Genomic DNA, 27,411 nt, shown 5'->3' with positions numbered 1-27,411 from the left:
TTAAAATCTTAAAAGAATATTATTGTCTTTAATTGGGTAGTTTTTTTAATTAGAATGACCTTGTTTGAATATGAACGCATATATTTTTTTAATTTCATTGGGTTACTTGGTTGAAACAATTTCTTCGTATATACTCTTTTAGGGAGTACAATTGTCATTGTTTCGTCAGCTGTTGATATTTTTATCTAGTTCATTGCCTTAGTTTTCTACTTCAAGTTACAAAATCATCAGCTTAATTGAACTTGATAACTTTGTTTGTTAACCGAGTTGAGCCAGTCTAATATATAATATATAATATATTATATATATATTATATTTTTATTTTATATAAGGTTTCAAAAATTGGATAAGACAACAAACTGTTACAGGGACTGGTTCTTGATATATGAAACATTTAGTTACACTGCCTAGTTAGCGGGTGGTTGATCAAATTAACGATCTTTAGTCAAAAGTGGTTTTAGGATGAAACAGAATTAGTTACCTGACCAGTTTCTGACTCAATTGGTACAATCATTTAGTTTGGTTCAATTTTCAAAATTATGATTGATTATATTAATTTTATAATTCTTAACTTTTATATGTATAATTTTTTATTTTTATAAAATGTTTGGTTTATCGTCGAGTTCGAATCGAATCGAGCTCAAACTTACAAACTTTTAACTCGAGTTGAATTCAAATTTAAGTTTCTAGCTCAAGTTTAATTTAAGCTCGGCTCGAGCCTCAATTTATTGGCAAAGTGAGCTGGAATAGCCAAATATTCTATTTGGTTTGGCTCAAATCTACTCTACGCCTAATCATTATTGGTGAGCTGATAAATTATACATGTTTTGTACTATCTTTTTATCTCATTTTATCTCAAGTTATATGAAAATCATTTTTTATAAGAAACATCATTTTGGATGTTTTGGGCGTTTTTGTTAGGGGTCGGTTGGGGGGGGGGGGGTTTGGGATAGGATTTGAAAACACAGTTGAGTTGATTTGTTTTTTTGTTTTTTTGTTTTTTTTTTTTTTTTTGATAGGTTTGGCTCAATTAAACCCACTTGATTCGTTACCACACGATGTCGATTAATTGGTTAGGAGTTTTTATTGTATTGAATCCGAAATCGAATCCTTAACGCACTTATAAAAATAAATCTATCCACGATGAAGTGTTGATGTTGTAAATGGTGCATAGAGGAGGCATTATTTTCATCAAGCTTTTAAAAACTTGATCGGACGCGGAACCGTTTTGAGACTGGTTATCAAGTCGAATGGTTTGACCGTCTGATTTTAATGAACGGCCTATTCTGATTTTATAAGTAAAAAATAAATAAAATAAAAAGCAGTTAAAAATCATACTGCTCAATTTAAACAATGGCCTGTTCTGACTTTAAAAGTAAAAAATTAAAAAAAAATAAATAAACAGTTAAAAATCATTTTATGAGTCAAAGGGTCACTGATCAAATCAACAGTTTTTGGCTAAAAAACAATTTTAGAGTATAACGAAACTGGTTATCTGACTGGTTCCCGAATCACCAATATGGCTGTTTGATCCAGTCCCATCCGATTTTCAAAACCATGATTTTCCTGGAGGCTGGAGTTGATATACGGTGGGACCTGCTATGTATGAGACTGGGACCTACCATAAAAGTGGGACCTGCTATGTATGAGATATATGGTGTGAGATCATGTTGATAGATGGTTGGAATATATTTTGTTGACAAGTGATCTAGACTCTTCTATATGGGTTCCATGTACACAGATCATCGGTGTGTTCATGAGTCATTGGTTGCCCAGCCACATGCGGTGCATGTGAGAAAATAAAAATTAACAAAAATAACAATATGATTAAAAATAAACTTAAATGCTTGTAGTAAACATGCATGTGCATTGCATGTGGAAATTTTACATTATAATAACAATTATTATTATTATTATTATTATTATTATTATTATTACATTTTGTATTTCATTTCTATCATAAACAAAAATATTTTTTATTTTAACAATGAATTTTATTTAGCGTGGTAAGTATAAAGCTTAGAATTGTTCTTAAATGTTTTCAGCACAGTTCTCTACTTTTTCATTTTGTGTTCTATCTTTCTTTAAATATTTATCATTCAATTGTGGCATCATGAGTTTCTTTGAAAAGTTGGACCATTTACCCACCATCTAGATAAGAAAATGCTTTGTTTTTGTGTTAGTTTTAAGTTATATATTTCATCTACATTATATAAATAATTTTTACTAATCACACTTAATTTATATATATATTAAAGATTTATTATTTAACTATCATTCATCGATTGTTCAATAAAATGAATGGATAATATTAGAAATGTACTCAATATTTTATTTTTTATAAATATATAACATTAGATGTTCATAATATTTTTTTTTTCATGATGGTTCTATTGTCTCAACAAATTAGATGGTTAAATCCCAGGAGTCGAGCTACCATGTAATGAATCCTATCCCACCATGAGGATGGTGTGTTGGTGTGTTGGTGTGTTGCATAGCCATTGCAATTTATCAAGAAAATAAAGATTAACAAGAAAGAGTTCTGCAACACCATGGTGGTGTGGCACAACATTATAAACATGTTCAATGAGCACTCAAATTCTTTTTTTGACACCTGTTCCTTAAAAATGTCACCAGCCTACCTTGAAAAATATTAAAATCCACTTTTCACAGTTGTAAGAATATTTATCGAATGTTCATTGATGTCACTATATTGTGTATACTAGATCCTGTCCTTTGCATCATTATCGTTCTTTTGCATTTTTATTTTGAACAATGTTGCCAGTTTAGAGCCATTTTAATATATATATTTTACAATGGAGTTCGCTTCTTATTTAATATGTTTTATTACAGTTTACCAGAAAACACTGTTAGCTTTTTGTCTCGATTTATATGAATCTTTTTTTCCATAAAATGTCATGTTGGTGTTTATTGTGGGAAGAATTTACTTTTCCTATGTGGCATATGTCTTAAAACTTGTTATATAGGAAAAATCAACGAAAAAAAAAATGTGTTTGACAAACAAACCATTCACATTATGGAAATAAGCTAATAAGATGTAACTGGCATTCATAAAAAGCAATAATTCGAAATTACAATAACTAAAACAAAAAGGTTTTTACCATTTCAAGAATTCATTTATTTTATTTATTAAGTATTGTAAAAATATAAAAATAAAACTTAAAAAATGATGGCCGACCAGGTGCTAGATTCTCTGTCTTGGATCTCGATCTAGTTTTGGGCTGTGTTGAAAGAGTCTTTCGTGTGTTGGTTTTGCAATTGTCGTTTAGTTTAATACAAATGTTTTAAGGAGTGTCTCAAAGAAAAGATCAAAGGCCGATGATAAAATGCTCCTTTCTCACTTCACATCTCAATAATCAGTACTAATTTGTAAAGGGAAAATTTCACTTAGTGTCAAGTTAGTATTCCAACTTTCAAAAAAAGTGTTAAGTTGGTCATTACCGTTAATAAATCATTAATTATCTTTTAAAAATATCAAAACTATCATTCAAAAGAAGACATTGCTTATTGTCTTCTACCTTGAGACCTAAAGATGGCAGATTTGGCCCTTTATTGATATCATGACACATGGCATCTCAAAACAGCTAGATGATACCCTGGCATCACCTAGGCGATCACTAAACTTAGCCGAAATGATGGAGTCCCACTTGGCGATACTGGATGTAGTGCATGATGCCCATGCCAAACAATGCCTATATAAATGTCTTACCTCCAACCTCAGAAGGTAAATGTGCAATTTAGCTCTCATAGCTCTCTATCTCATTTTTAGCTCTTTTAAAAAAATCTCTAGCTCGTTGACTTAAGCATCGAAGTGCCCACATCGGGTAAAGCAACCCGAGCACTTTGACACTGTTTCCTTGTAGGTCGCCCTAATAAGCTATAGAACTCATCACCGTTCAGCTAGGTGTCCGAGCCACCTTCCAGTTATGAACCATTCAGTTAGGCGTTCAAGCCACATTCTAGGTAAGGACTGTTCAACTAAGCATTCGAATCACCTGCTGGCCGGGAGCTGCCGAAATGCACATCATCAAGACCGAACCGGTTGAGGCATTTGAGATTGTAGACTAATGAAGTCATTGTATTGTACCTTTAGATTTAAAACACATTCTTGTCTAATTATTTCTTTATTTTTAGTTATTATTTCCTTTTATTATATTTTATGTTTTTTCTCTTCTTTTTAAGATAACTAGTAAGAAATAATAAACATTGTCTTCTTTTAAAGGATGGTTTTGACATTTTCAATAAATAATTAATTAATGGTTGATTAACGACAAGATGAAACTTGACACTTTTTTTAAAGTTTTAATACTACAATGATGCATAATAACTTTAGAGATTACTAAAGTTGAATTTTCCCATATATTAAACCAACTCTCGTCTCGTGTTATAGCATACATACGGCTCGCGGCACCACCCGAGGCGATCAAGTTGGATTTTCTCAAGTGAAGAAGCAAATTGAAATGCTTTTCGCCACTCAGATTTCACACGTGATGCCTAATAATCAATCAACTTGACGCAGTTGTTGATACATTCAGTTAATTAGCGGCATTGGAATTTGGAAGGTGGAAGACATTTCGATATCTTTGTCTCAATTAAGTTGATCTAAACATGAGAATACATAAGAAAATCAACGTAATCCACAGCAATGCTTATTTCTGGTGTGATGGAATTGGTATTTATCTATATATAATCGTCTACGATGAAATCATTATGGTAGAGCCAAAATCAAGCTAGAGTACAAAAATAAAAAGGAACCAAATCTTAAGCAATCAGAATATTTAATTGGTCTACGTCGTTGCTCCCGTCCAATATTGGATCCGACCAAAAACTGGGCTCGTTTGTCGATAAAAGATTCTCTCAAACAATGGCCATGACCCATCATGTAGAGAATATTCCGATTTCCGATGCCATTAGTCGTGTATACATGTTAATCACCCATTGTATTGTGCTTCTGGTTTTACAAACTGAATCCCCATCCAAACACGAATTGAGGGGTGACATTGAATCGATACCTCCAACCACCCATTGTATTGTGCTTCTGCTGAAGAACCTATATGACAGCATTTATTGTTAGTCATTATTTCATGGTTTTGTATCCTAAAAAATGAAAAAAACATATAGAATATTGATTAAAAGAGAGTAAAACCTAAATAAATTTAGCATTGATTAAGTAAAATTTAGAATGATTTGTGCCATACATGACATTCCTTTGTCGGGTACCAAACACACCTAGCCAAGATATTTAACATTTTTCGGTACTCGTGCTTTGTCAGTGTTTAAACTTTTAAGTGAAAATAACAATGGTGCCAAACATAAATATCAACCAGTAGCTCTATATCTCAGATATTTGACAGTCCTCAATCTCTTTTCTTGTTTGTTTCAAGTGTATGTCAATCCTAATAGATCTGATTGTAGATTTGCATGGACAACCTTTTATGTCAATTCTTGATCAGTTTTTATTTTTTTTTCAAGGCTCTAATGTTGGCTTCGCATTGTCCCCATTTCGTGGTTAAGAAGGCTTAAAACTATAAGGTACCTCACAAGATTTCTGTTGTTTTTTATTTTTCGTGTGTGTATGATCAGTTTGGATAGAATAAAGTCATAAACATATGAGATGTTCATTCAAAAGGAAAAGATTGGTACAAGCCTACCTATCTCCTCATGTTTGCATTAGGCAAAATGGTATCGTCTTCTATTACGTTGCCCCATGATGATAGCAGGATTTGGCAAAACTTTTGCAATCTTTGGGTTAGCATGATAAACCCGGAGCATGTTAGTGAGCTCTTTTGGCAATGGCAATGTGGAGAGTTAGGACCTATTACTCACAGAGTGCTTCTCACACTAACTTCACATTTCACAGTAGTCTTAGTTGTACATTGAGAATATCTCCCATACATGTATGTAATTATTCATAGAGCTGTCATTAACCAGTTTGTGAAGAATTTGCAGGTCTCATAATTGAAGAAATCACTAGAAGCACCAAGTATCTTCTTACTTGTTCCCCCTTTGATTTTTAGTTCACCAAAATTACCATTGAGCGTGAGAGCTGAGGAAAGTTTACTCTTAATTTTGATATAAATTAAGAGGACTATAGGAGAGTCCACTTCAATTAACCAAGGCTGACACTTTTGCAGTGTTAACAGGGCTAAGAGTTGCTGCAAGGGATCAGAATTGTGGTGGGCGTGATTCAGTGTTAACAGGGTTAGAAACACCAGTTGTTCCACTCATAAGATCATAGTCATCTGGTTTTAACAGCATCTTAAAGTTAGAGGCAAATTTTATGATGCCCAAGTAAAATTTGATGAATTTTTGTTTTTTTGTAGCCATAAATACCTGGTGATTGATTACAACTTTTATCATCTATAAAGTTTTTTTTTTAGCATAGTCGAACTATAAAGTTTTATCATTTATCTACATCCGATTATTGCTGGGCGCCATGAGACAGGTGGCAAATTCTGAAAAATCCCAATCCAAGAGGCTGTTTCTACTCTTCTGCAACTGTAATTAAAGAAAGGTAAATTACCAAGATCCGCTGTAGTATGGGTAACTGACAAATACCCTTAAACTTTCATTTGTGATAAGACCCCTTTAACTTTCACTTTGTAATAAATACCAGTTAACTTCAAACAAAAATCTCATTCTATTGTTTAATTTTTTTAAATCTCTAAACTATTATTTTCTTACTTATATGATTTATTTAATTTCTGAATATAACATCGAAGTCCTCTCGGTTGATCTATAATAGCTTTTTATAGATTTTTGGCTGGATTAATTATTCAAATGAAATCATAGATGTTTCTTTCTATTAGATATAAATTTATGGTTTTGTTTGATTTTATTTGATTTATTGGAGAAAGGAGTGGAGTATTTTTATATTTTAAGATGATGAGAGACATTTGTGTTAGTGAAACGAATCAAGAATTAAAAAAAAATACTTTTTTTCTATGTGAAATGATTCTTGTTAGTTTAACTGGTTTCATATGGGGAAAATGGAGGCATTTTTGGTCAATTAGGGTTTAAGAGAAAAGGGCGAAGCAAAGAAAATAAGGAAAGTTATATTGCAAAGTGAATGTTCAAAGGAGTCTTGGTTGAAGACAACCAAGATAACCAACAACTAGAGGGACATGAGTGCAAGTAGAGATAAAACTAGAGCTGTCAACAGATTGGGTCTGGTCAGGACAGGGTGGACCAGTCTTGAACCAATTATTAACCGGTTTTATAAAATAGAACCAAAACCAAACCAATTATTAATTAGGATAATCAGGCCTAACCCCGGTTCTATTTGACATCTATAATTATCCATGATAATAACTTGGAAATTCAGTTTTAATAATATAACTCTATTAAAATAGACAGTAGGTAATAAACTGTTGGGAAAATTTCAGATTAGTATCCTTTACTAGTGTCACTTTAGTCCCCAAGCTTTAAAATGTGATAATTCAATACTCAAATTTTCAAAACGTGGCAATCCAGTACCTGTTGTTAATTAGCTGTTAAGTGATTTTTAAAAAGACACAAATGCCCTTTGAGTGTCATCTAATTTTCTTTATCAACCATCCAAAGATTGACAAAAAAAAAATAATAGTCCCAAAATCCTTACCTCTTCTTTTCAAGAAAGTTGGGGTCATCTGAATGCCCAATCAAACTTAACCCCAACTTTCTTGAATGGAGGGGATTTGGGACCGTTAATTTTTTGTCAATGTTTAGATGATTGATAAAGAAAATTAAATGACACTCAAAGGGCATTTGTGTCCATTTTCAAATGTCATTTAACAGCAAATTAACTGTTGATTAATGACAGATACTATATTGTCATGTTTGAAAATTTAGATACTGAATTGCCACATTTTAAAATTTGGGGACCAAAGTGGCACTAGCCACAAAGTATAGGGTACTAATCTGAAAATTTTCCTAAACTGTTTATGTATTGATAAAACAAGTGTTTTTAACCAAAATATCTTATATTGTCTATCAAATTGCCCTTTTAGACAGAAAACAAACCTGTACATGTTAATATGTTACTAATTATAGGGTCCGTTTGGTTTGCGGTTAGGATCGGAATCAGAATCGTCTATTCCTACAGTATATTTTGTTCATACAGGAATGAGAATGGGAATTGGAATTGGTAAGAATGGGATTTTATTCCCAAGGGAAGGGTAGGATCGTGGGAATGGCCATTCCCTCATTCCTTCAAGAATGCCATTTCAATAAAAAAGAGAATGAAATTCTAATTCTGCTCAACCAAACAGTTGGAGTCGGATTATTTCCACGAACCAAACGGGGCCAATATAATCGATTCTAAATGGCAATAACCCACTCCCGTCCCAATTGTTGATCAAGACAGAAACCACAGATCCAGAATCGATACACAATCGGTCTATTGGATGGATCCGACCATTTCACTTCTCTAAATAAAATAATCGTTTTACGGATTACAACTTCAGAGAGACTTGGTGGTAGCTGATAAATAGAATACTAATGCAAGTAACCATTCTCTATCTCCGATCTCGATCTGGGCTGCGTTGGTGTGGTTTGGCAATTGTCGTTTAATACAATGTTCGAGGGAATGTCTCAAAGAAAAACCGATGAAATTCACCTTTTTCACACTTACTTTAAAAAGGCATTTCTCACTGTCACGGCCGATTTGTTAAACTACACAGCCGGACGGCCCGACAGCACTTGATTAAAAATAAGATCCGTCCATCTTCCGTCTTCGTTTAGGTTATTCACAAGCTTCATAGAAGAGCGTGTTCTGGAGATGTAAAAAATAAAAATAATAAAAAGGAGGCGACCAGGTTGCGTGGTTGGGCTTTTTTAAGTGAAGCAGCAGCAAAGCGAAATGCTTTTTGAATGGTTTTCTTAAAAAGTGGAACCCTTCAACTTCTGTACCAGACAAAGAAACGAGACTCAGTTTCACACCCGGTGCCTGATGACGGTGTCCACATACTGTCTCCTCCCATCCCGTTCTCATTTCATCTTCTTTTTAATTTGGGGTTAAAAAGTCGGTGTAGAGTAGACGACATTGGGATACATTCAATTAGTTAGAGACATTGGGAGATGGAAGATATTTTGATATTGTGTGAGTCTGATGAAATATGAATTGCATCCTCAATTTGATTTGTTGATATTAAATGGAGAATCAAGGTAATCCACATTCTACAGCATTAGCACGCTTTTAGCAGAGTCAACAATGGAATTATTAACATATAGGAAAGCCAAATCAATACTCAATACTCAAAACTCAAAAGGGAATCAGAATATTAAGTGGTCCGTAATTCTTCTCCCATCCAATTTTGGGCCTGGTCAACCTCCATGGGCGCGGCACTATGACAATCTACCCAAATTAGAACAGCAGAAAATGAATGATGATCAAGTTTAATTTATTAAAATAAAAACATAGAGAATATTTATCGGTGATAGCTGAGGCATTAAAATCGTTTTTTTCGCCTCTAAAAATGTAACTATATGTAAAAATATACTGTGGTCGTGGCTTCCAGTTCCAGGTACAAACAACAACCCTGATCAGCATTGGTGTTATGTTTACTCATAGCCCAAAGCAATGAACCAATTCATTGTATATACGCAACTCTCCCATATTTGCATGTTGCCATTTAAGATGTGTCCAGTGTAAAGATGTACTGTCATGTGGGTAGATCTGAGCCACTCTCTCCACATGCTCTATACATATTTCCATGTTGCCATTTAAGATGTGTCCAATGTAAAGATGTACTGTCATGTGGGTAGATCTGAGCCACTCTCTCCACATGCTCTATACAAAGGCATATATCAAATCAAAGAGCATAAAACTTGCAAAAGCTCAAATAGAGTTCCTTTAATAGTCCATATGAGACTCTATGGGCCATGTTGGGCTGGCATGGCATGTTCCACATGCGGCCCCTGCAGGTCATCTTGGACTGTGCCTCTCTCTCCTGGGATATTTTGGAGGGTTGGCCCACTGTCTGAGCTCAAGCACGTGCGCGTGTCGTGCCACGGGCCAGGTTGGTCCATGGATCAAGCCTTAGCTAGTAAGGCCACGCTGTGGACTGGGCCAAAGCTATTTATTAAAAAAAAAAGGTAAAATACAAAAACCACCTCTAAAGTTTCTGTCAATTATAGAAACCTCCCCTATAGTATCATTTGAACAAATACTCATTTTAACTTAACAAAATTACTAAAATAATCCCATTTTAACTTAACAAAAAAACATATTTCAGTAACTTTGTTTGTAAATTTACTGAAATGATCATTAAAAGAGGCTTTTGTTGAATTAAAATGGGGTTATTTTAGTAATTTTGTATGTAAAATAATTTATAAAATGGTAAAATGGGTATTCGAAAAAAATTGGTCCACAGCATGGCCCAATCCACAACCTGACATGTGGAGATTTTTATGATTGACAGAAACTTCAGGGAAAGTTTTTGTATTTTACCCTAAAAAAATTGAAAAAGAAATCTTAAATTTTTTATTTTATATGAATTTTGAATTTGATGTAAACAATTGCTTATATATACAATAATTAAATAAAATAGTATAATAAATTTGAAAACAATTTTTTATTTTATTAATAAATTATATACTATATATTATTATATAATTATAATTTATATAATATATAATATATTATATATAAATATATATAATATAACTATATTATATAAATATATTATATGTAAATATATAAATATATATGGGTCATGCTGGGCCATGCCAGGCCATGTCACAGGTTGGGTCGTGCTAGCCCACAGGCCATAGGCAGCACATTCCACATTGTCGGGTCATGTTGGCCTGGCCTGCAAACCTGAAACCCCAAGCCCAACATGGCCTATACAATCGTGCTAGGCTGTGGTACAACCCGTGATCATCAAGCCAAACCGGCTCAAAATCAGGCTAGGCCACAGGCGACACGGTCCAATTTACACCTCTATGAGACTCGAATTATTCCACAGATCGAAAGATTATATAACAAAACAAACAACTTTATCACCCGAAAATACATCATATTATGATTGATAGGGACAAAATACTTTGTATTTTACTGAGTGGTAACTCGATTGGCATGTTAGCTGGGCAGTTCCAAAAGAGATGCGGATTCGAATCTCACCATTACCATTACATTGGAAAGTTAGTGTGTGTTGTGGAGTCCGGATCTCGTACCCACGAGAACTTTGCCCATATTTACCACAATCACATATGGAGAACATCTCATCCCCTGCATAGTATTATGCAGGGGGAGATGTTCCCAATTCACGGGGAACAGTGTATTGTGGGTAGGCATGGATAGAGTTTTCGTGGACAGGAGATCCGGAGTCTGTGTTGTGTTAAATACCAAAAACCCACAGAAAAACAAAGTGACGAATGAAATTATACAAACCACATTACTTCAATATTTTTACTTTGAATCACACACACATACCAACACTAGTGATCTAATCGAATGGATAATGCTTGTGGTTCTACAAGCTGAACCGACCCAAACCTAACAAAGTATGCTCCATGTCAGGCCTAAGCCAGTTTTCTATCTCAGATATTTACATTCCCCCCTCCCCAATTTTCACTGATTTAATCCAATAGACATAGGATTCATTTAATTCGATCCACCCAACGGCAATTCTGATGTGTTGAATATTGATTAAAGTTGAGGTAGAGTTGGCCTGGATGTGTTAGTACCAACCCAGTTATCTCATCTGCTTAATTGCTTGTGATGTCTGGAAGGGAAAAGAGATTATGTCGATCAGGCTCACTGTAGTGGAAATATGATAGGGTTGGGAGGGGTGGGGCTTCTGTTGTTGATAAAATTGATACATATTTTTAAGTGCCGGCAAATTAATGTGTCAAATGACGATATGCATGTTTTCTGGGCATCATCAGGTTTTATCATTTATTGCTTCAAATCCAAGTACCCGTAATCTTACTCAACAGCCCAAGTGGATAAGCTTGTCGTATATGCTTTCTATTCCAGTAAAAACTAAAAACGCAACTATCTATTACTTATTTATTTATGTGTAAAAGTTGTTAACCAACCAGCCGTTCAACCACCTATCAAAGGAAGACTTCCCAACTCCCTCTCTGCAACTACCAGTCTTCTCTCCTTTCTCACCACCCATTCTTCTCCCCAATCTCTCCTATTAATATTTACTTCAGCCCATCCACAGCACCACCCTCAGCTCCCCACACCCTCTTCTTTTTGCCTCCAACAAATCGAAGAACTCGAAGCTCTCGACTCTGTTTTCCTTCTCCACAAATGGCCGATTTGGATCGCTCCTCTGACGATACCTCTGTGGATTCTCGGGGTATTTATTTCAAATTTACTCATTTTTTCCTTTTTCTCGTTCTAAACCAACCACTTTTTCATTGGTCATTTGCTATGACAATCGGGTTTTATTTCCTGGGCTGTTTCCTGCATTGACCGCACTAAATGTCTATAGAATGTTTGTTGTCATTTAGTACTGTACTCATTAAGCGTTTCTTCTTCAGCTTGGTTTCTTTTATTATGCGTTCCTGGCTTTTAATTTTATTATTATACACTTGTTGTGATTTAGTTTTCCTGAGGTGTTTGTTTCATACAATGGCTTCACTACCTCTTTCTTCTCTACTCGTGACATGAGACCCTGTTTGTATTCCTTGAATGTGTACTCTATTTTAACTTGATTATTTCTTTTCTGGGTTTTATTTGATGTTTGTATAGAGGATACCAGCCAAGACTCTAAGCTGGAATTTACAGAGGACGAGGAAACGCTTATTGCTCGGATGTACAGTCTGCTTGGAGACAGGTCGGTCTGATTCCTTTTCCCCATTTCGTCAGTTCCTTCGTCCTTTTAATCTTCTGGGTTCTCGCTCTTCCTAAACCTTTTTTTAATCTAAGATTTCAATATCATTTGATCAGGTGGTCTCTGATCGCTGGGAGAATACCAGGAAGAACAGCGGAAGAGATCGAGAAGTACTGGACTTCTAGGTACTCAACAAGTGAATGAGAAAATCTATATGGTGTTTTCTCTATGAAAGCAAGCAATTTTGGGGCGTATTGATGCAGAGTTTGGGCACGTAATTCAGTTAGCTTGGCTATAGAGACAAATATATGAAGTTTCGTGTCTCAACCGATTTCTAGTTGAGGCATTCATAAAGCCTGTATTTGTGCAATTGCCTGTCTTATGGGTGTGATCTTTGATGTTTGGAAACTTACTAGTTCAGTTTGGCTCTCATGGGTATTGAAATATCAATCCCATGATGAGCTGAAGTGCATGTAAATATGCTGGATGTAGCTTACGAGCTATCTTTTCTTGCAGTACAGTTCTTGGTTTAATTTTCTCCCTTTCATGGCTCTTGAACTCTCATCTCTTTACTGAAACCATCATATGGCACTGGGCTACAACTACAAGCTCAGCTCTGCTCCACTGAACAAAGCTCTGTTTTAACTATTCTGGGTTACCAAAAAGTTCAAAGAATACACCTTCTATCCAGGGAAAACATATTTTCATTCCCAAAAAATTTTGCTCAGTTCACAGTTCCTCCCAATTTCCTCTTCGTAGGTAGTGTTCAACATCAAAGTGTTGAAATTTGCAAGAGAATACCTGGGAACAGGAGAAAATTTTGTAGTTATTCCAACCAGTGTTTTCCTCTAGGCGAGGCGCTAAGAAAACGCCTGGAGGCGCGCAAACTAAAAGCGTAAAGACCCTTGAAGCGTACACCTCTATCAACGCCTCTATTATGCTTCATAGGAGAGGCTTACACCTCTTATGCTTTTGTACTAAAGCTATTTTTTATAATTAAATGCTTTGGGCAAAAGTGGGGTAACTATTCTATGTTAAAATAATCCAGAAGATGAAAACCATCCAAATTTGTTCATTATTGAGGGGTGGGGGGAGGGGGGATGTGACCCCAGACCCCAAAAAACTAGTCATAGCATACTATATATGAATCCAACCACATATAAACATAACAAAAACATATAAAATATCTATAAAACACTAAGGCCTCCTTGTGCTCTAAACCACATGTCACACCTTTAAAAACGCCTCACATCATGCCTTTGCATTTTAGAACATTGGACATGAATATTTGAAACAAAACATATAAAATATTCATGCTTCTAAAAAGAACACCAGCTTTGTGAGAATGCAGACATCAATCAATGAGACAGTGAAGGAGCTGCAGCATGAAGGACATGAATATTTGAAACAATACAGAATGAATTCCTAGTTAACAGTGAATAGATTTAGAAAGAATTTAAGTAACCACCAGAAATATGGGGATGGACATAATATTTGAAACAAAACAGAATGAATTCCTAGTTTACAGTGGATAGGTTAGAAAGAATTTAAGTAATCACCAGAAATTTGGGGATGAAGGACATGAATATTTGAAACAAAACAGAATCATTCCTAGTTTACAGTGGAGAGATTGGAAAGATTTGATGTAACCACCAGAACTATACAACCGAAAGACTCGGCCTCAAAATCCAGAATAGATAATCAGCTCCAGAACAGCAGATGAAATCCCTTTAGTCAATCGAGCACGTCTTTGTTTGCTGAAGGAAGTTGGAAATTTGAAGTGGACTCTTGACTTGGAAACCATAAAGAAGACGGATTTGAGGACCAGGGAAAGGGAGAAAGAAAGGATAATAAGTATTCATTGTTACAGATTTTTTTTTATCTATGCATTATTATAGAATGGGTAATCTTGAAAGCTGCATGTTTACATATATGTGAATTTCATCATGGCAACAACCATATACAAGTGCTGCATCATGGTTGAGTACAGTGTTCTGTAAGATTAACTGCAATAAACAGCTTTCTGCCATATGGAGCATGACATGGCAAATCCATATTTATCCATTCCATTTCATTGGAGACCATCGGGATGAACACGTATACAGTGTTCTTGAGCATGTTATCCTAATGCTGAAAGTGTAGCATATTAACATTTCCACTGCACATAACATCCCTTAAATGTTATGGGGTTTGAACAACAAGATGAGAAGTTTTTTAATACCACGTGGTAGAAGGCTGTTCACTTGAAAATTTTCCACATGGAAAGTAAGACCTAATGAAAATAGGTGGGTAACTTGCTCATTTAGAAGGGTCGTGCAGAACCACTTGGAATTCAAATACAGCATCAAAGGTGAATAGAATCCTTAGCAAGTCTAATAACAACCCTGTTACAGTTAGGCTTACATGATTAACCTGGGAAGGCCTAACTGGTTTAGCAGTCAATTGAAGTGCTTCATGCATTCTTATGTTGGAATAGCTTGGTTCCTCACCAACTATCATTCCAGCTGTTTAGAAGACCTTTGGCAGAACCATAGTTAACTTGATCTAATCTCCACACTTATATGAGAAAAGGGTTCATCATTGGCTGACACTGTTACTCTGGATAAGTATTGCTTTGAAGTCTGTCGTAATAAGAGAAGCACTTTATTGAAACTTGAAAAATATCTAGACCTGTACAACGGGATATTTCCATAAGTGATATAATATATCTTCTATATAGGCTCTCAGTCTCAGAGGGACCAGTTTCTTATTTTTCACCATCTGATTCAGATCCAGAAAGAAAATATGGCACTAAAGAGGAAACAGCAAAAGATAACAGAGTCTCCCTATATCGGCCCCTTCAATTTCTAAAGATATCCCAAGTATTATCCCTAAGGAATACAGAAGAAATTGATTGTAAGAAATACACATTCATCTTCATTGATGTCAAAAGGAAATCTTCGATTATAAACGCCCACATCAAGCAAGTCGTAGACAGCTTCCAAGTTCTCATGGATTATAAATAACTCTATATTTCAAAAAAAAGTTATCTTAATTCCAGATAGTCAGAAGGTATCTAAACAAGGAAAATATACTATGGACTTTTTAACCAAGTCAAAAGGAAAAAAGAAATATATAGCTGTGAAATCATTGTACAAATTTTATTCCTACAAGTTTCCTATCAGCATAAGATTATGGGTTATGCTTACAAGTAGATTAATAGAAACTAGAAAATATATAGACTATGCTAAGCCAAGAATAGGGGTGAGCAAACGGTTTGTTCGGTTTAAAACCGAACCAAATAAACCGAATTTTCAGAAACCGAACTATGAAATGTGGCAATCAAACTGAAACCGAATTTAGGTTAAACCGAATAAACCAAACCAATTTTCCTTTTTTGATTAAAACTGAAAATTGCAAAAACTAACAGAAAATTGCAAAAGAGATTGTAACTCAAATTAACATAGTTTTAGGCTGTGTTTTTTACTGTTTGGCATTGGAGCTTCAATCTTTGACAATCTCCTCTATTTTAGGTTGGCCCTATACCTGTTGATGATGGCATCGGAAAAGAGATTGTAACTCAAATTAAAACTACCATGGCATCGGAAAAGAGATTGCATTTCAGCATTTCACCCATCAAAATGAGAGAAGAAGAAAAAGAAAAAAAAAAAACAATAATAAATATTACATATCTGAGAGTAGACTTCGACAACCGACTCGCTGCTCGCAGTCGCCGTCGCCGGAGTATGAGACTATGAGGTTGTTGCTTCGTAGTTCGGAAAGAGGGAACTAGGAAAGTGAGAAGACAGTCAGACACCAGACCAAAAGCAGACAAAGCACAACAGACTTGAAGAGGAAGACTCTTAGCACAATACAGAACTGGGAAAGTGGGAAGACAGTCGACTCGCTGCTCGCCGTCGCCGTCGCCAGAGTATGAGGTTGTTGCTTCGAAAAGAGGAAACTGAGAAGTGGGAAGACAGTCAGACGTCCGTCGCCAGAAACAGAGACTTGGGGAGGAAGACTTGCGCTTGTCAAGAATAACTGTTCAACTCTCAATGGTTTTGGTGGGCCTAAACAAAGAGGGGTTTAGTGATAATTACTAATATACCCTTATAATATCGGTTATTTTGGTTAACCGAAACACAAAATACTCCAACTGAAACCAAAAACCGAATATTAAAGAACCGAAACCAAACTGAATATCCAAACAAACCAAACCGAATGCACCGAAACTGAAATTTCGGTTCGGTTATTCAGTTTAAACCGAACTATGCTCACCCCTAGCCAAGAAAACAAATTCAATAACAGCCTTGACATCAAAATGTGATTATTCTTCTACTGGATGCCGGACGCAATACAGTGGAAGAAATTCCATGAATAAAAGAAGCCTCTGAGATGGTAAAATTCCTGTATTATCTCTCTCTGATAAGATCAATACCATGACATGATATTATACAGTGTTTAATAAATTATAAGAAAGAATATTACAAGAAAGAATCTGTAACCAGAAATCAGTCAATTAGTTTGCTCCAAACAATATCAATGGCCATTTGCACTTTCTTACGCTTACAGAGATCCTTAATGACCCTCTCCCAAGTGGAGGCCTTGGGTGGAAGAAATTTCTGCAACATTACCTCCACAATTTTTGAAGCACTAACAACTCTTTGCCGCTTAGACAGCCGGACCACAAGCTCATCTAGGAATTCTCTCCCATCTTGAGGTGGGTTTAATTTCTCTTGCAAATTCTTCAAGAAAATGTTACAAGTAACTAGATCTGGTTCACAATCCTGATCCAACATTCCATTGAGGAGATCTATGGCACGTAAGATGTTACCCTGCTTGCACAAACCATTAAAGAGTATGTTATAAGTAACAATATCTGGTTGAGAGTAGGATTCCTCACAAAGCATCACATTAAGGAGCCGTAAACCATCATCCACCAGACCGGCATTGCAGAGGCCATGGATCATTGAACTGTATGCCACAGTATCAGGCTTACATCCTCTGCCTAACATCTGCTTCCATGCCATTAACCCTTCCTGAAGCATCCCGTTTTCACAGAAGCCATGGATGAGTATGCTATAGCAAATCTCATTAGGAGTACATCCATTCTGCACCATCTCCTTCCATGTGAGAATTGCTTGATGAACATTTTCTGTCTTGAAAAAGCCCTTCACTATGGAGCCATAAGTATAGGCATTAGGTATACAACCTTTGGACACCATCTCTAAGAGAACCTTCTTGGCTTCATCTGGTTTACCTTCTCGACACAGGCCATCAATAAGAGCACCATAAACAACAGTATTTGGCTTGCATCCCTTTTCTATCATCTCTTGCCACAATGTGAATGCCCTTTCCGAGTTCCCCTCTTTAAACAATCCATTAATAAGAGATGAATAAACAAATTCATTTGGAGGGTGTCCTCGTTCCTCCATAGAGACCAAGACACGGGCACCGTCAGCAGCTCTTCCTTGCTTGACAAGCCCATTGATGATTGTGCTATATGTGACATTGTTCGGCATGCACTTGTTTGACATCATTCGGTCCAGAAGACAAACAGCCTTCTCCAACTTACCTTTGAGACACAAACCATGGATGAGAGTGTTGTAAGTCACTTCATTTGGAACACACCCTTTAAGAAACATATTGTCCACAAGTTTCACAGCACGGGACATATCGCCCTTCTTGCACAATCCATTGATCAAGACGTTAAATGTCACATGACTCGGGAAGCACCCTTCAATCTGCATCTCATCCAACAAGGAAACAGCTTCATCAATTCTATTGCCATTGCATAACCCATCCATCAAAGTGCTATAAGTGAACACATCAGGAGTACAATTTCGAAGTGGCATTTCACGGAACATTTCAATAGCCCTGTCTACCAACCCCAATTTACAAATTGCTTTGATGATTAAATTGTAAGTGAGAACATTTGGCGAAATACCCCTTCCCACGCCGTGTGAGTGAAATTCCATAGCACGCTCAAGGAGACCCGCTTGAACGAGAACATTAAGAACTGAGTTAAATGATCGAACGGTTTGCCTACACTGAAACTCGTCCATCATTCGTTCAAATAAAACCACAGCTTTATCGGGCAAATTTGCTTTTCCATAAGCTTTGAATATAATGATGAAAATTTTCTCTGTAAAGACCCTCCTTTCACGCTTCATTCGGTCTAAGACCCTCTCCAACGACTTGAAGTCCCCGGCGTCAGCGTAGTTCTTAACGAGAAAATAAAAGGTAGAATCACCCTGTTTGTAAGCACCGAACTTAGGACCCGACTTAAATATGTCTTCAGCGATAGGGACCTCAATTTCATCTTCGTTGGTTTGTTCAGTCTCAGAAGAACTTGTACTCAATAAAACACTATGAACCGAAAAAGAACGACCAAAAGAAGTTAAAGACTTACAAGAGAATGAAGAATGCACCCATCCCTTCCCTTTTCTGACAAGAATCCTGAAAAACATCTTTGGTTACCGCTGCCTCCGATTGAAAAGAATCATTTTTAGAAGACATTTTCGGCATTTTGCAGAGATTGGAGGGTTTCGTGTGGTTTTGGAATGGACCAACAAAAGCTTGAGACTAATGAAGGGAATAAGAGATTACTAGAAGGTGGAGATGGGTCCGGATCCAATTGATAAATATTGGAAAGAAAAAGAACAGCAGTAGAGTTGAACATGAGTTTTGGCTGAGGGAGGAGAGGGTTGAGAGAAAGCGTTAGTCATTCAGAAGGTTTGTTTCGGGAGGAAATGGATCAAATGACAGAAAACCCCAGAAAGACAAAGTGTTAAGTGGTGGATTCTCGACTTGGGTTGGTCGATGATTAATCAAACCGGGTTCATGCAGGAAACGCAACACGGCGCCAAGACGGGTATAGGGCCGGGCCAGCCGGCACCCCCTTCCCGTCCTTGCCTAGTGGCCAAAATGCGTACCCTGCCTCAGCCTAGAGGTAGACCTGTTCATGGGCCCGCCGGCCCGGCCCCCGGATGAGCTTGAACGTGGTTATAGGTTTGTGGGTTTAAATTCGGGCCAAAAAGTCTGGCCTGCAATAAATTCGAGCTAGACTCGAGTTTTGTCAAAATAGTCCGGCCCAGCCCGACCTAATATTAGACTTAAAGTGAGTAATGTGATTATATCCATTTGAATAAATTTTTTGATTTAAGAATGCAAAACTATGTTTTAAAATATAAAAGAAAGGGGAAAAAAACCATCTTGTAGGCCCATTGTTCATTTAAATAGGAAAAAAAAACTATCTGAATTTTTAATTCTAATTTGAATAGGGAAAATTATTTTTTTATTAGGTCAGGCTTCGGTCTCAGGCTCGGGCTTTGGGCCTTTTATTAGGGCCGGGCTCGGGCCCAAGTTATAGGCCCGTTGGTTGGCGCTGGGCTCAAGCTCATGCCTAACATATTTCCCTTAATGACAAGTGTAAGCCCGGCCCGAGCTCGGCACGACCCGGCCCATGAATAGGTCTACCTAGAGGTGTAAATCGGTTTGCGCCGCCCACGTCCCAGCATGGCCCGGCACGATTTTGAGTCAGCCTAGCCCGATGGTTCACGGGCCATGCCACGACATGGCATGATTGTATGGGTTGTGCCGAGCTTGGGGTTTCAGGTCCTCGAACTAAGCCAACATGGCCCGCATTGTTGTGTTGTGTCACCCATGGCCCGCAGGCTAGCCCGCCCAAAGGCTAGTTCAAACTTTTTAGGGGTTTTCTTACATAAATACTTCTCAATAGCTATAAACAGCTATATGGGGGTATTTATGTATTTTGGCTTTGAGAGGAGATAAAATGACAATAATATCCCCCCAACAACTATATAACAGCTAGTTTAAGGGGGTATTTAGGTAAAGTGATAAATGACTTTATAATGAAAAAAAAAACTATCTAATCATTGTCGTCATAGCATGTGATCTATTAAACCCTCCAATGTCTACGGTTCCATTGGAGTCTTATTTTAGTATAGGTATTATGATGCTGGACGACAAGAGAAGCTCCATGAATGATGAAAGTCTAGAAATGTGCATTTGCATTAAAGATCAGTTGGATGCTAAGAATAGATTTCAAGAGAAAGGAGGAAGAAAATGACAATCAAGAAGATGGTTAGATAAAGATGCAGGTGAAGGTGGAACTTGAAGAAAAATGATGAAGTTAATATTTTTTTTTATTTTTTTGTATATTCAATATTTCGATTAATGTAAATTTTTTTCAATTTTTAAAATTATTGTAATTTTTTCAATTTTATTTAAATTAGTTGTTATTTTTTCAACGATGTAATTTTTTATTTTCAATTTATAATTGAATTTTATTTTTTATATTTTATTCCATTTTCTATATTTCATTCATCCATTGACCATTGCATTGTTCAAAATTAAGAAATAAAATTCTTATTTTTTTTTCCAATTTGTTCCCATAGTTCAAAGGAATTAAGGAAAGTGAAGTATTATAGTTTTAGTGTTTACTTAACAAAAAAAAATCAAAATGTCAAAAAAAAAAAACAGTTAAGTCTAGTTTGGCCTAGGCCCAAGGCCTAGCTCGTAGCCCAACCTAACATGGCCAGGCCCAAGGCCTGGCTCGTAGCCCATCCTAACACGGGCCAGGCCCACTGAAAAACCTACAACCTACTCAATCTAGGTACGCAGCACAACATGGCCCAACACGGGCTTAGGCCATGGACCATTTCGGTCTGACCCCCAAAGTATCCTTAGGGGAGGGAAGCACAACTCGCACTTTGCACGGTCCGCACGCAGGCCATACCATGCTGGCCTACCACAACCCAATTTACACCTCTACCTCAGCCCTGAAACAAAGGAATTATAGGAATTTAGAAATATTTTTTAAATGGAAATATATAATTATTAGATATTAGGGTTTGTCGGTTTAGGGAATTTGAGGAAAATGAGATTATGAAACCCTAAGGCATTTCAATGATTAGTGAAGGATATTGTAATATTAATATTTTAATAATTTATCACCAGGTTCAAAGGCAAGTTTAGGAAAATATATGTAAACCCCATCCTAATTCAGGGTAAAACAATTTTCTCCTTCAGGAAGGAGAAAGCTCACCCTATTCGAGGTAGGGCAGACTACGGCCTAGTTTTATGGAAAAAATTGCCATCCCTAACCTATTCCAACCCCAGTCAATATCTATGGAATAAGACTATAAGAGGAAGGCCATGTTGAGAGTAGGGCTGAGCATTGTTTGGCTAAAACCAAAAAATGGAATAAAAAATTTTAGTTTTAGTTATTTCAATTTCTCATTATTTCATTTAAAACTTCAGTTTTAGAAATTTTGATTTATTCAGTTTGATTTTTAACCGAATAAATAAATTGATTGCTCACCCCTAACTGAAAACCACAATAGTAAAATTCATCAAAACATTAACCTATGAAAGCAATGTTCAAAATATCGATATGCCCGATATATCGGTATGGGTGTATCGGTCAGACCCCCGATATATTCACTATAGAGGCATAATAAAGGGGTCTCGAACCAATACGTGTATCCATACTTTGATCCTTGCATGAAAGACCCTCCAAGAGTAGTAAGATATGTCATATATGTTGCTTAATATTACTAAATGGGAACGTGGGTCATACGAGTCCAAATATGCTGTCAACAAGATGCTGGCAAAACGGCTTCAAACATGATTTATAACTGCATATCTCAAACATGTTATGTACTCATTAACCGGTCATGCCTTTGAGAGGAGTTTGGATGGACTCTCCGTATAGTGTACCCCACACAGCTCATCCCCTTTGTGCATGGGAAACATCTCCCGTGCATCGGTGCATGTTTCATTGTTCCCAATGCACAGAGGGAATGGGTTGTGGGGCGTGATGTGGGGAGCCCATCAAGTTTCCTTAACTGAAATTTCAGTTTTACAGTACTGCAACTCACTCTCACTGACTGGTTGAGAAACAAGCGCCACCTGAGATATATACTGCATTTAAAAAGTCTTCAATTGAGTTTCTTAAAAAGTAAGGTAGAGAAATTCTAAGGGGACGTTTTTTTTTTCTTTATTTTTTTGGATTTTGAGATAGCAATGGGATTTTGATTACTATTCTTTACTTAGGTATTTGTGGGGATCAGGTAAGTGATACATATCTTCTAGGTGGGTAAATAACTTTCCGACCTAGGTAGAAAATTGACAATACTTGAATGGGACAAAAATGCTCCTTTTAATAATAGATTTTTATAACTAAAATGATCATTACCTTATTTATATGGAAAATAAAAGAACATAGATAAATGCATTTACTTGGGTAAATCTTTCTTGGAAAACACTTACCCAAGTAACTTAATTGAAAAGTGAACATGGCCTAAATAAACTGACCTCTTTTTTAACTTTCATATACTAAGCCATATCCTATATATTAACTTGGATAATTACAAATAAATAATCACTATATGTTCATCCAAACTCCATAGCAATAATTAATAGCAATTCTCTCTCTCTCTCTCAAAATAAAAATAAAATGAAAAAAAAAACTAATTATAAATACCAAGACTTGGGAAAAAAGAAGAAAAACAAGAAAATTAATTGAATAGAAAGGAAAAAAAAAGGAGCAAAATAAATAAAGAATATATGGGCCGAGGGGTGATTGTTGATCAATCCCATGGACTGAGGGAGCACTCCCATGGTTGCTTAGTGTAGCGCTCAGTGTCCTTGCAATAATCATAGATAACAAGATTTCTCTGAACCCAAGCGAAGTCTTCCTTCTGAGAATCGTAGAGGTGCCAAGCTTCATATTGATCCCACCAATTGTGGGTGGTGGTAGAGACACAAGCAGGGTAAGGATCTTCCCACTGGCATCCGTCGGCATTGAAATCCTTGTAGGAGGATACGAAGGGAGCCTTCTTCCAGTCTGTTTTCTCAAGCCCACCCCTCGTTGCCCAGTCATCCGCATTCCATATGCTTGAGAACATCCACATTGGCTTTTCATTTGGGAAGAAGTCATTTGGCTTCTCTGTGTTTTTATACACCCTTATGGGTACTCTATCCACGAAGAAGCTGTCAACCAAACCAAGACCAATGATATATGTTTATTATCAGAATTGACTCAAAAGCTCATATGTTCAAGCTCCGTTCAGCTCAAGCTCGACTGTGAATTAAGTTTCTAGAAAAATAAATAATTATATATATATAAGCTTGATTAAGCTCGCAAGCCTCATGAGTCGGGATTTATTGTCAAAGTTGACTCGAAACTCAGTTTAAACTGAGCTAAATCGAGCTTTTCACAGGCTGAGCGAAGGTTTGAACACCTCATGCTCATCAAGTTGACCACAAAACCATTGTTTACAATTCAAAGTTCAAAATTTACAATGTACATTGAATCAATGGGTTCTCACATCTCACTCTTGAATCTTGATCTGTTAACTTCCCCCCCCCCCCCCCCCGGGTTAGTACTGTCAGTTATTCATTCTCAAGTCTCAACCCGATTTATATCTGGTCTGTAACTTGGTATTAGCATCTTCCTAATTGATCACCAGGATGTTGACACAGTCCAAGTGTGCAAAGCTGCAAGCTTCTCCCCTCATTAACCTACCGAATGGCCGCTTACAAAAGAAGGGCAGATAACCGTGACCAGACAGGCTATCAGCATCACTCATCAGGCATATAAAACTGCTTTGGGATCGAAGAAGAGGATAGGATTAGGATGTACTTACACAATCTGGTGGTTATTCCAGAGAATGGAGTAGGTATGGAAGTCCTCGGTAGGGTCGAACCAGAGCATGTGCCTCATCTCTCGGCCCCCAACTCCGCTCTTGTACACATTGGTCTGTATCGTGTAGGGCTGCCCTGTTCTGTTCCCTAAGAACTCGAAATCTAGCTCATCCCTCTCAGGCCCAGCTCCTGGATCCGAACACATCTGTAACATGTATATAACTATCTCTTTTAGTTAACGATGATTCAAGCTAGATCATCCATTCAGTCACCAAGATGCCTTCACTGGAGAGTGGAATCAGAAGGAAAACTGGGGGAAGACAAAAAAACAGAGGACTTCTACAGTATGAAAGACTTACATAATAGGCCGTCACAACACCGGCAGAGTCACCTCCGACCAACTTGAGCTTCATGCTGAACCATCCAAATCTGTATCTCTGCTTTGTTTGGAACCCACAACCTATTCTCCTCATAACAGAAATAAATTAAATCTTCAATGAATTAGGTAATTAAAAAAAAATTACAATAGATTCAGATTTAAACTTAACATGGTCGAATAGAAAATATGGGTGCCATCTCTACTGTGTCGAAATTTATGGTTCTGCGTACCTGTTTCTTTGTCGAGAGAAAGATACCAGACCTGCCCGTCTGCCGATGTCTTGAAATGGTCCTCAGACCACATAATATCAAAATTGTCTCCGAATGAAAACGAGCCTGATTCCGCTGCGCCTGATGTAGAGCAGGACGCCATGAGAGCTGCAATTCCGAGAAGAATGGCCAATGGGAACACCCTTGTTTCCATTTTGGCGCCCCTGACGCTGAGAGAAGAGGGGGAGGGGTAAAGAGAGAGCTTTTTCCAGTTGGGTGACAGAGAAGAAATGGGTTATATATGATCCCATAGTTTCTATATGAGACTGTGCATCACTGATCACCCAAGGGTAGAAGTTGAAAATCAACCTTGTTTTTGTTCTATTCCTTGATAAAATATGTCAAACTCAAAGTTTACCAGTTGCATTCCTGTCTTTTACTTGGGCAAATGGTGTACATATCGTTCTGGCATTTAGGACTCCGAAGTCCGAAGCCTGCAGTGAGATGACAAGAGGGCTTCAGCTAGCGGAGGATCCTGACCTTCGGTGGTCAAAATGGTTAACAACAACATCTCATCCTCATGGTTTAGATCGTAAATGAGTGAAACAGATGGAATAATGGGAAAAGCGCATATGCCCCCGTTTGGGGTGCTTATTTTTAACTACTTATTTTAGGCAGGGACCATACTTATAAGCTTTTATCTGTGTTTGGCGAATAAGCAGGGTTAAGTGCTTTTTAGGGAAATAAGCCCATTTTGAATAAGTTCAAAATTCTGGTTTTTTAAGCACTTAAAAAAAATAGTTTATTGCATTGACTTGCCATATAATTTTCAAAATACTATATTACTCATTTAAAAGAAGCACTTTTTCACCAAACAGTCATAAGTGCTTAATAGAACAAACACTTATCTATCCAATAAACACTTCCCAAGCAGGAGTAAACATCATGAATGCAATATCCTCATGTTCAGTCTCATCGAATTATTAATACCAAAATGCATGTATTATGTTATTAGCCCCATTTAATCATTTCATACCCTTTCAAGATATCTAAATAGGTGTTTGACATCGATTAGTTGATGGAACGGGAGGGGGTAGATCTAGAGAGTAACTGGTGCCGAGAGAAGGAATCACTTGTTCCTTGAACCGTTCTTTCAAAAAATCCATCTGATTGATGAGTCATAAGACAATTCAGGGTTCAGATGGTTATTAAAAATAGGAATAGGAAAGAATAATCGAACCGAGCTCATGGATTTACTTTACCTAGGTCAGTTTATGGCCCAATATGTCGTTGCAATGATGTTGTTTTTAGAGAAAACGGTGCTGTATGCATGAAGGTCTCTGTTGCACTGTTTTTTCAAAAAAGGGCTCATTTTGTTGTTTGGCTTTGATACTGCCATATAGACTGTTTTCTAGGAAAACTGTATTAGTTTTATTTGGTACCTATGCTATATGACCGGTTTCAGCATTGATCTATATTATCTTAACTCTCAAGATGATGCGACATCATTTACTGCTGGCAGTATTAAGTCTTTTTTTTTGAGAAAAAAAATTAAATTTGATGTTTCTTCATACTACATTTTTCTAATTTTCAAGGTGTGGTATAGAGCAACATTTTTTTTAGAAAAATGATGTTAAATAAGAGGCCATCTTTTGAAGTACCTCTTTTTCTGTATGACACCGATGTAGTGCCGTTTTCTCAGAAAAATGGCATCAATGGCAAACACTGCCTTAAAAATCTTGAAAGGGTATCAAAGGATTAAACGATGCAAAGATAAGAAAGAAAAAGAAAAGAAAAATAGAGTGTGAACTTATAATCACGAACAACAGTAGACGTAGAATGGGTTATGGGATGAGAAATCCAATTCCAGGCTGCACTGAACTTGGCTCATAGTGGTGGACAACGGAATTAGGGCCCACATGTTGCATATGAGAACGTGGGTGATTGCGAACCCTCATAAAATAATCAAAGTCATTGGGCTTGACAACTGGATATTTGGACGCTCGAGAAACAGTGAGTTAAAAATGATACTTTTAGAGTAGAACCCATATGAGAAAAGACGGAGGAGCCTAATTCAATAATTGAATTAAATCCTGCTTTTCTAACAGAGGACGGACCATCATCATGAAAATATAGAGAAGACATTGATGCATTGATCTTGAGTCTCGACCCTCTTCCTAACATCTCAAAAGAAGCGAAACTAAAACATTCCTCTCACTGCTTCAATATTTAATCTCTAAAAGAGACTGAACTGAGGATTCAAGCATATAAGAGAGTGATGAAGGCCCGAAACTCAACAGCCTAAACAAAAAAAAAGGTTGGGTGATGAGTGATGAGTGATGAGTGGTGAGTGGTGAACAACTGAATTTTCTTTTGGATTTAT

General features: G+C 36.7%; 2 protein-coding genes and 1 long non-coding RNA gene across 3 annotated transcripts; all 3 read right to left on the bottom strand.

Annotated features, from left to right (window-relative positions):
- Positions 1–15,415: 15,415 nt before the first annotated feature.
- LOC148875473 (uncharacterized) lies at positions 15,416–16,814 on the bottom strand. The gene is made up of 4 exons (XR_016105036.1): positions 16,648–16,814; positions 16,456–16,556; positions 16,255–16,313; positions 15,416–15,795 (listed from the first exon to the last, which is right to left on the bottom strand). It is a non-coding gene; the product is annotated as an uncharacterized LOC148875473 (long non-coding RNA).
- Positions 16,815–17,158: 344 nt separating this feature from the next.
- On the bottom strand, positions 17,159–19,527 carry EMB1025 (Pentatricopeptide repeat (PPR) superfamily protein). Its single transcript, XM_088964779.1, has one exon. It carries the CDS (start codon positions 19,235–19,237, stop codon positions 17,279–17,281), a length of 1,959 nt encoding a protein of 652 aa, XP_088820905.1. The 5' UTR covers positions 19,238–19,527; the 3' UTR covers positions 17,159–17,278.
- A 3,419-nt stretch (positions 19,528–22,946) lies between these two features.
- LOC148875471 (putative xyloglucan endotransglucosylase/hydrolase protein 8) lies at positions 22,947–25,658 on the bottom strand. The gene is made up of 4 exons (XM_088964777.1): positions 25,050–25,658; positions 24,800–24,900; positions 24,443–24,645; positions 22,947–23,786 (listed from the first exon to the last, which is right to left on the bottom strand). The coding sequence occupies exons 1-4, from the start codon at positions 25,240–25,242 to the stop codon at positions 23,384–23,386; spliced, it is 900 nt and encodes a 299-aa protein (XP_088820903.1). The 5' UTR covers positions 25,243–25,658; the 3' UTR covers positions 22,947–23,383.
- Positions 25,659–27,411: the final 1,753 nt, after the last annotated feature.

This window comes from Nelumbo lutea, chromosome 1, assembly GCF_056320005.1.
Source record: "Nelumbo lutea isolate HS-2025 chromosome 1, American lotus-T2T, whole genome shotgun sequence".
NCBI classification, from domain to species: domain Eukaryota; kingdom Viridiplantae; phylum Streptophyta; class Magnoliopsida; order Proteales; family Nelumbonaceae; genus Nelumbo; species Nelumbo lutea.
The sequence above is the reverse complement of the archived record's forward strand: the minus strand, read 5'-3'. Positions and strand labels throughout refer to the sequence as shown.

Coding starts and splice junctions, on each gene's coding strand:
- EMB1025 (XM_088964779.1), bottom strand. CDS start 19,237: ATGTTTTTCAGGATTCTTGTCAGAAAAGGGAAGGGATGGGTGCATTCT.
- LOC148875471 (XM_088964777.1), bottom strand. CDS start 25,242: ATGGAAACAAGGGTGTTCCCATTGGCCATTCTTCTCGGAATTGCAGCT. Junction 24,646..24,799: donor GTGTTGTGACGGCCTATTAT/GTAAGTCTTTCA, acceptor TACATGTTACAG/ATGTGTTCGGATCCAGGAGC. Junction 23,787..24,442: donor TGGAATAACCACCAGATTGT/GTAAGTACATCC, acceptor TTTGGTTGACAG/CTTCTTCGTGGATAGAGTAC.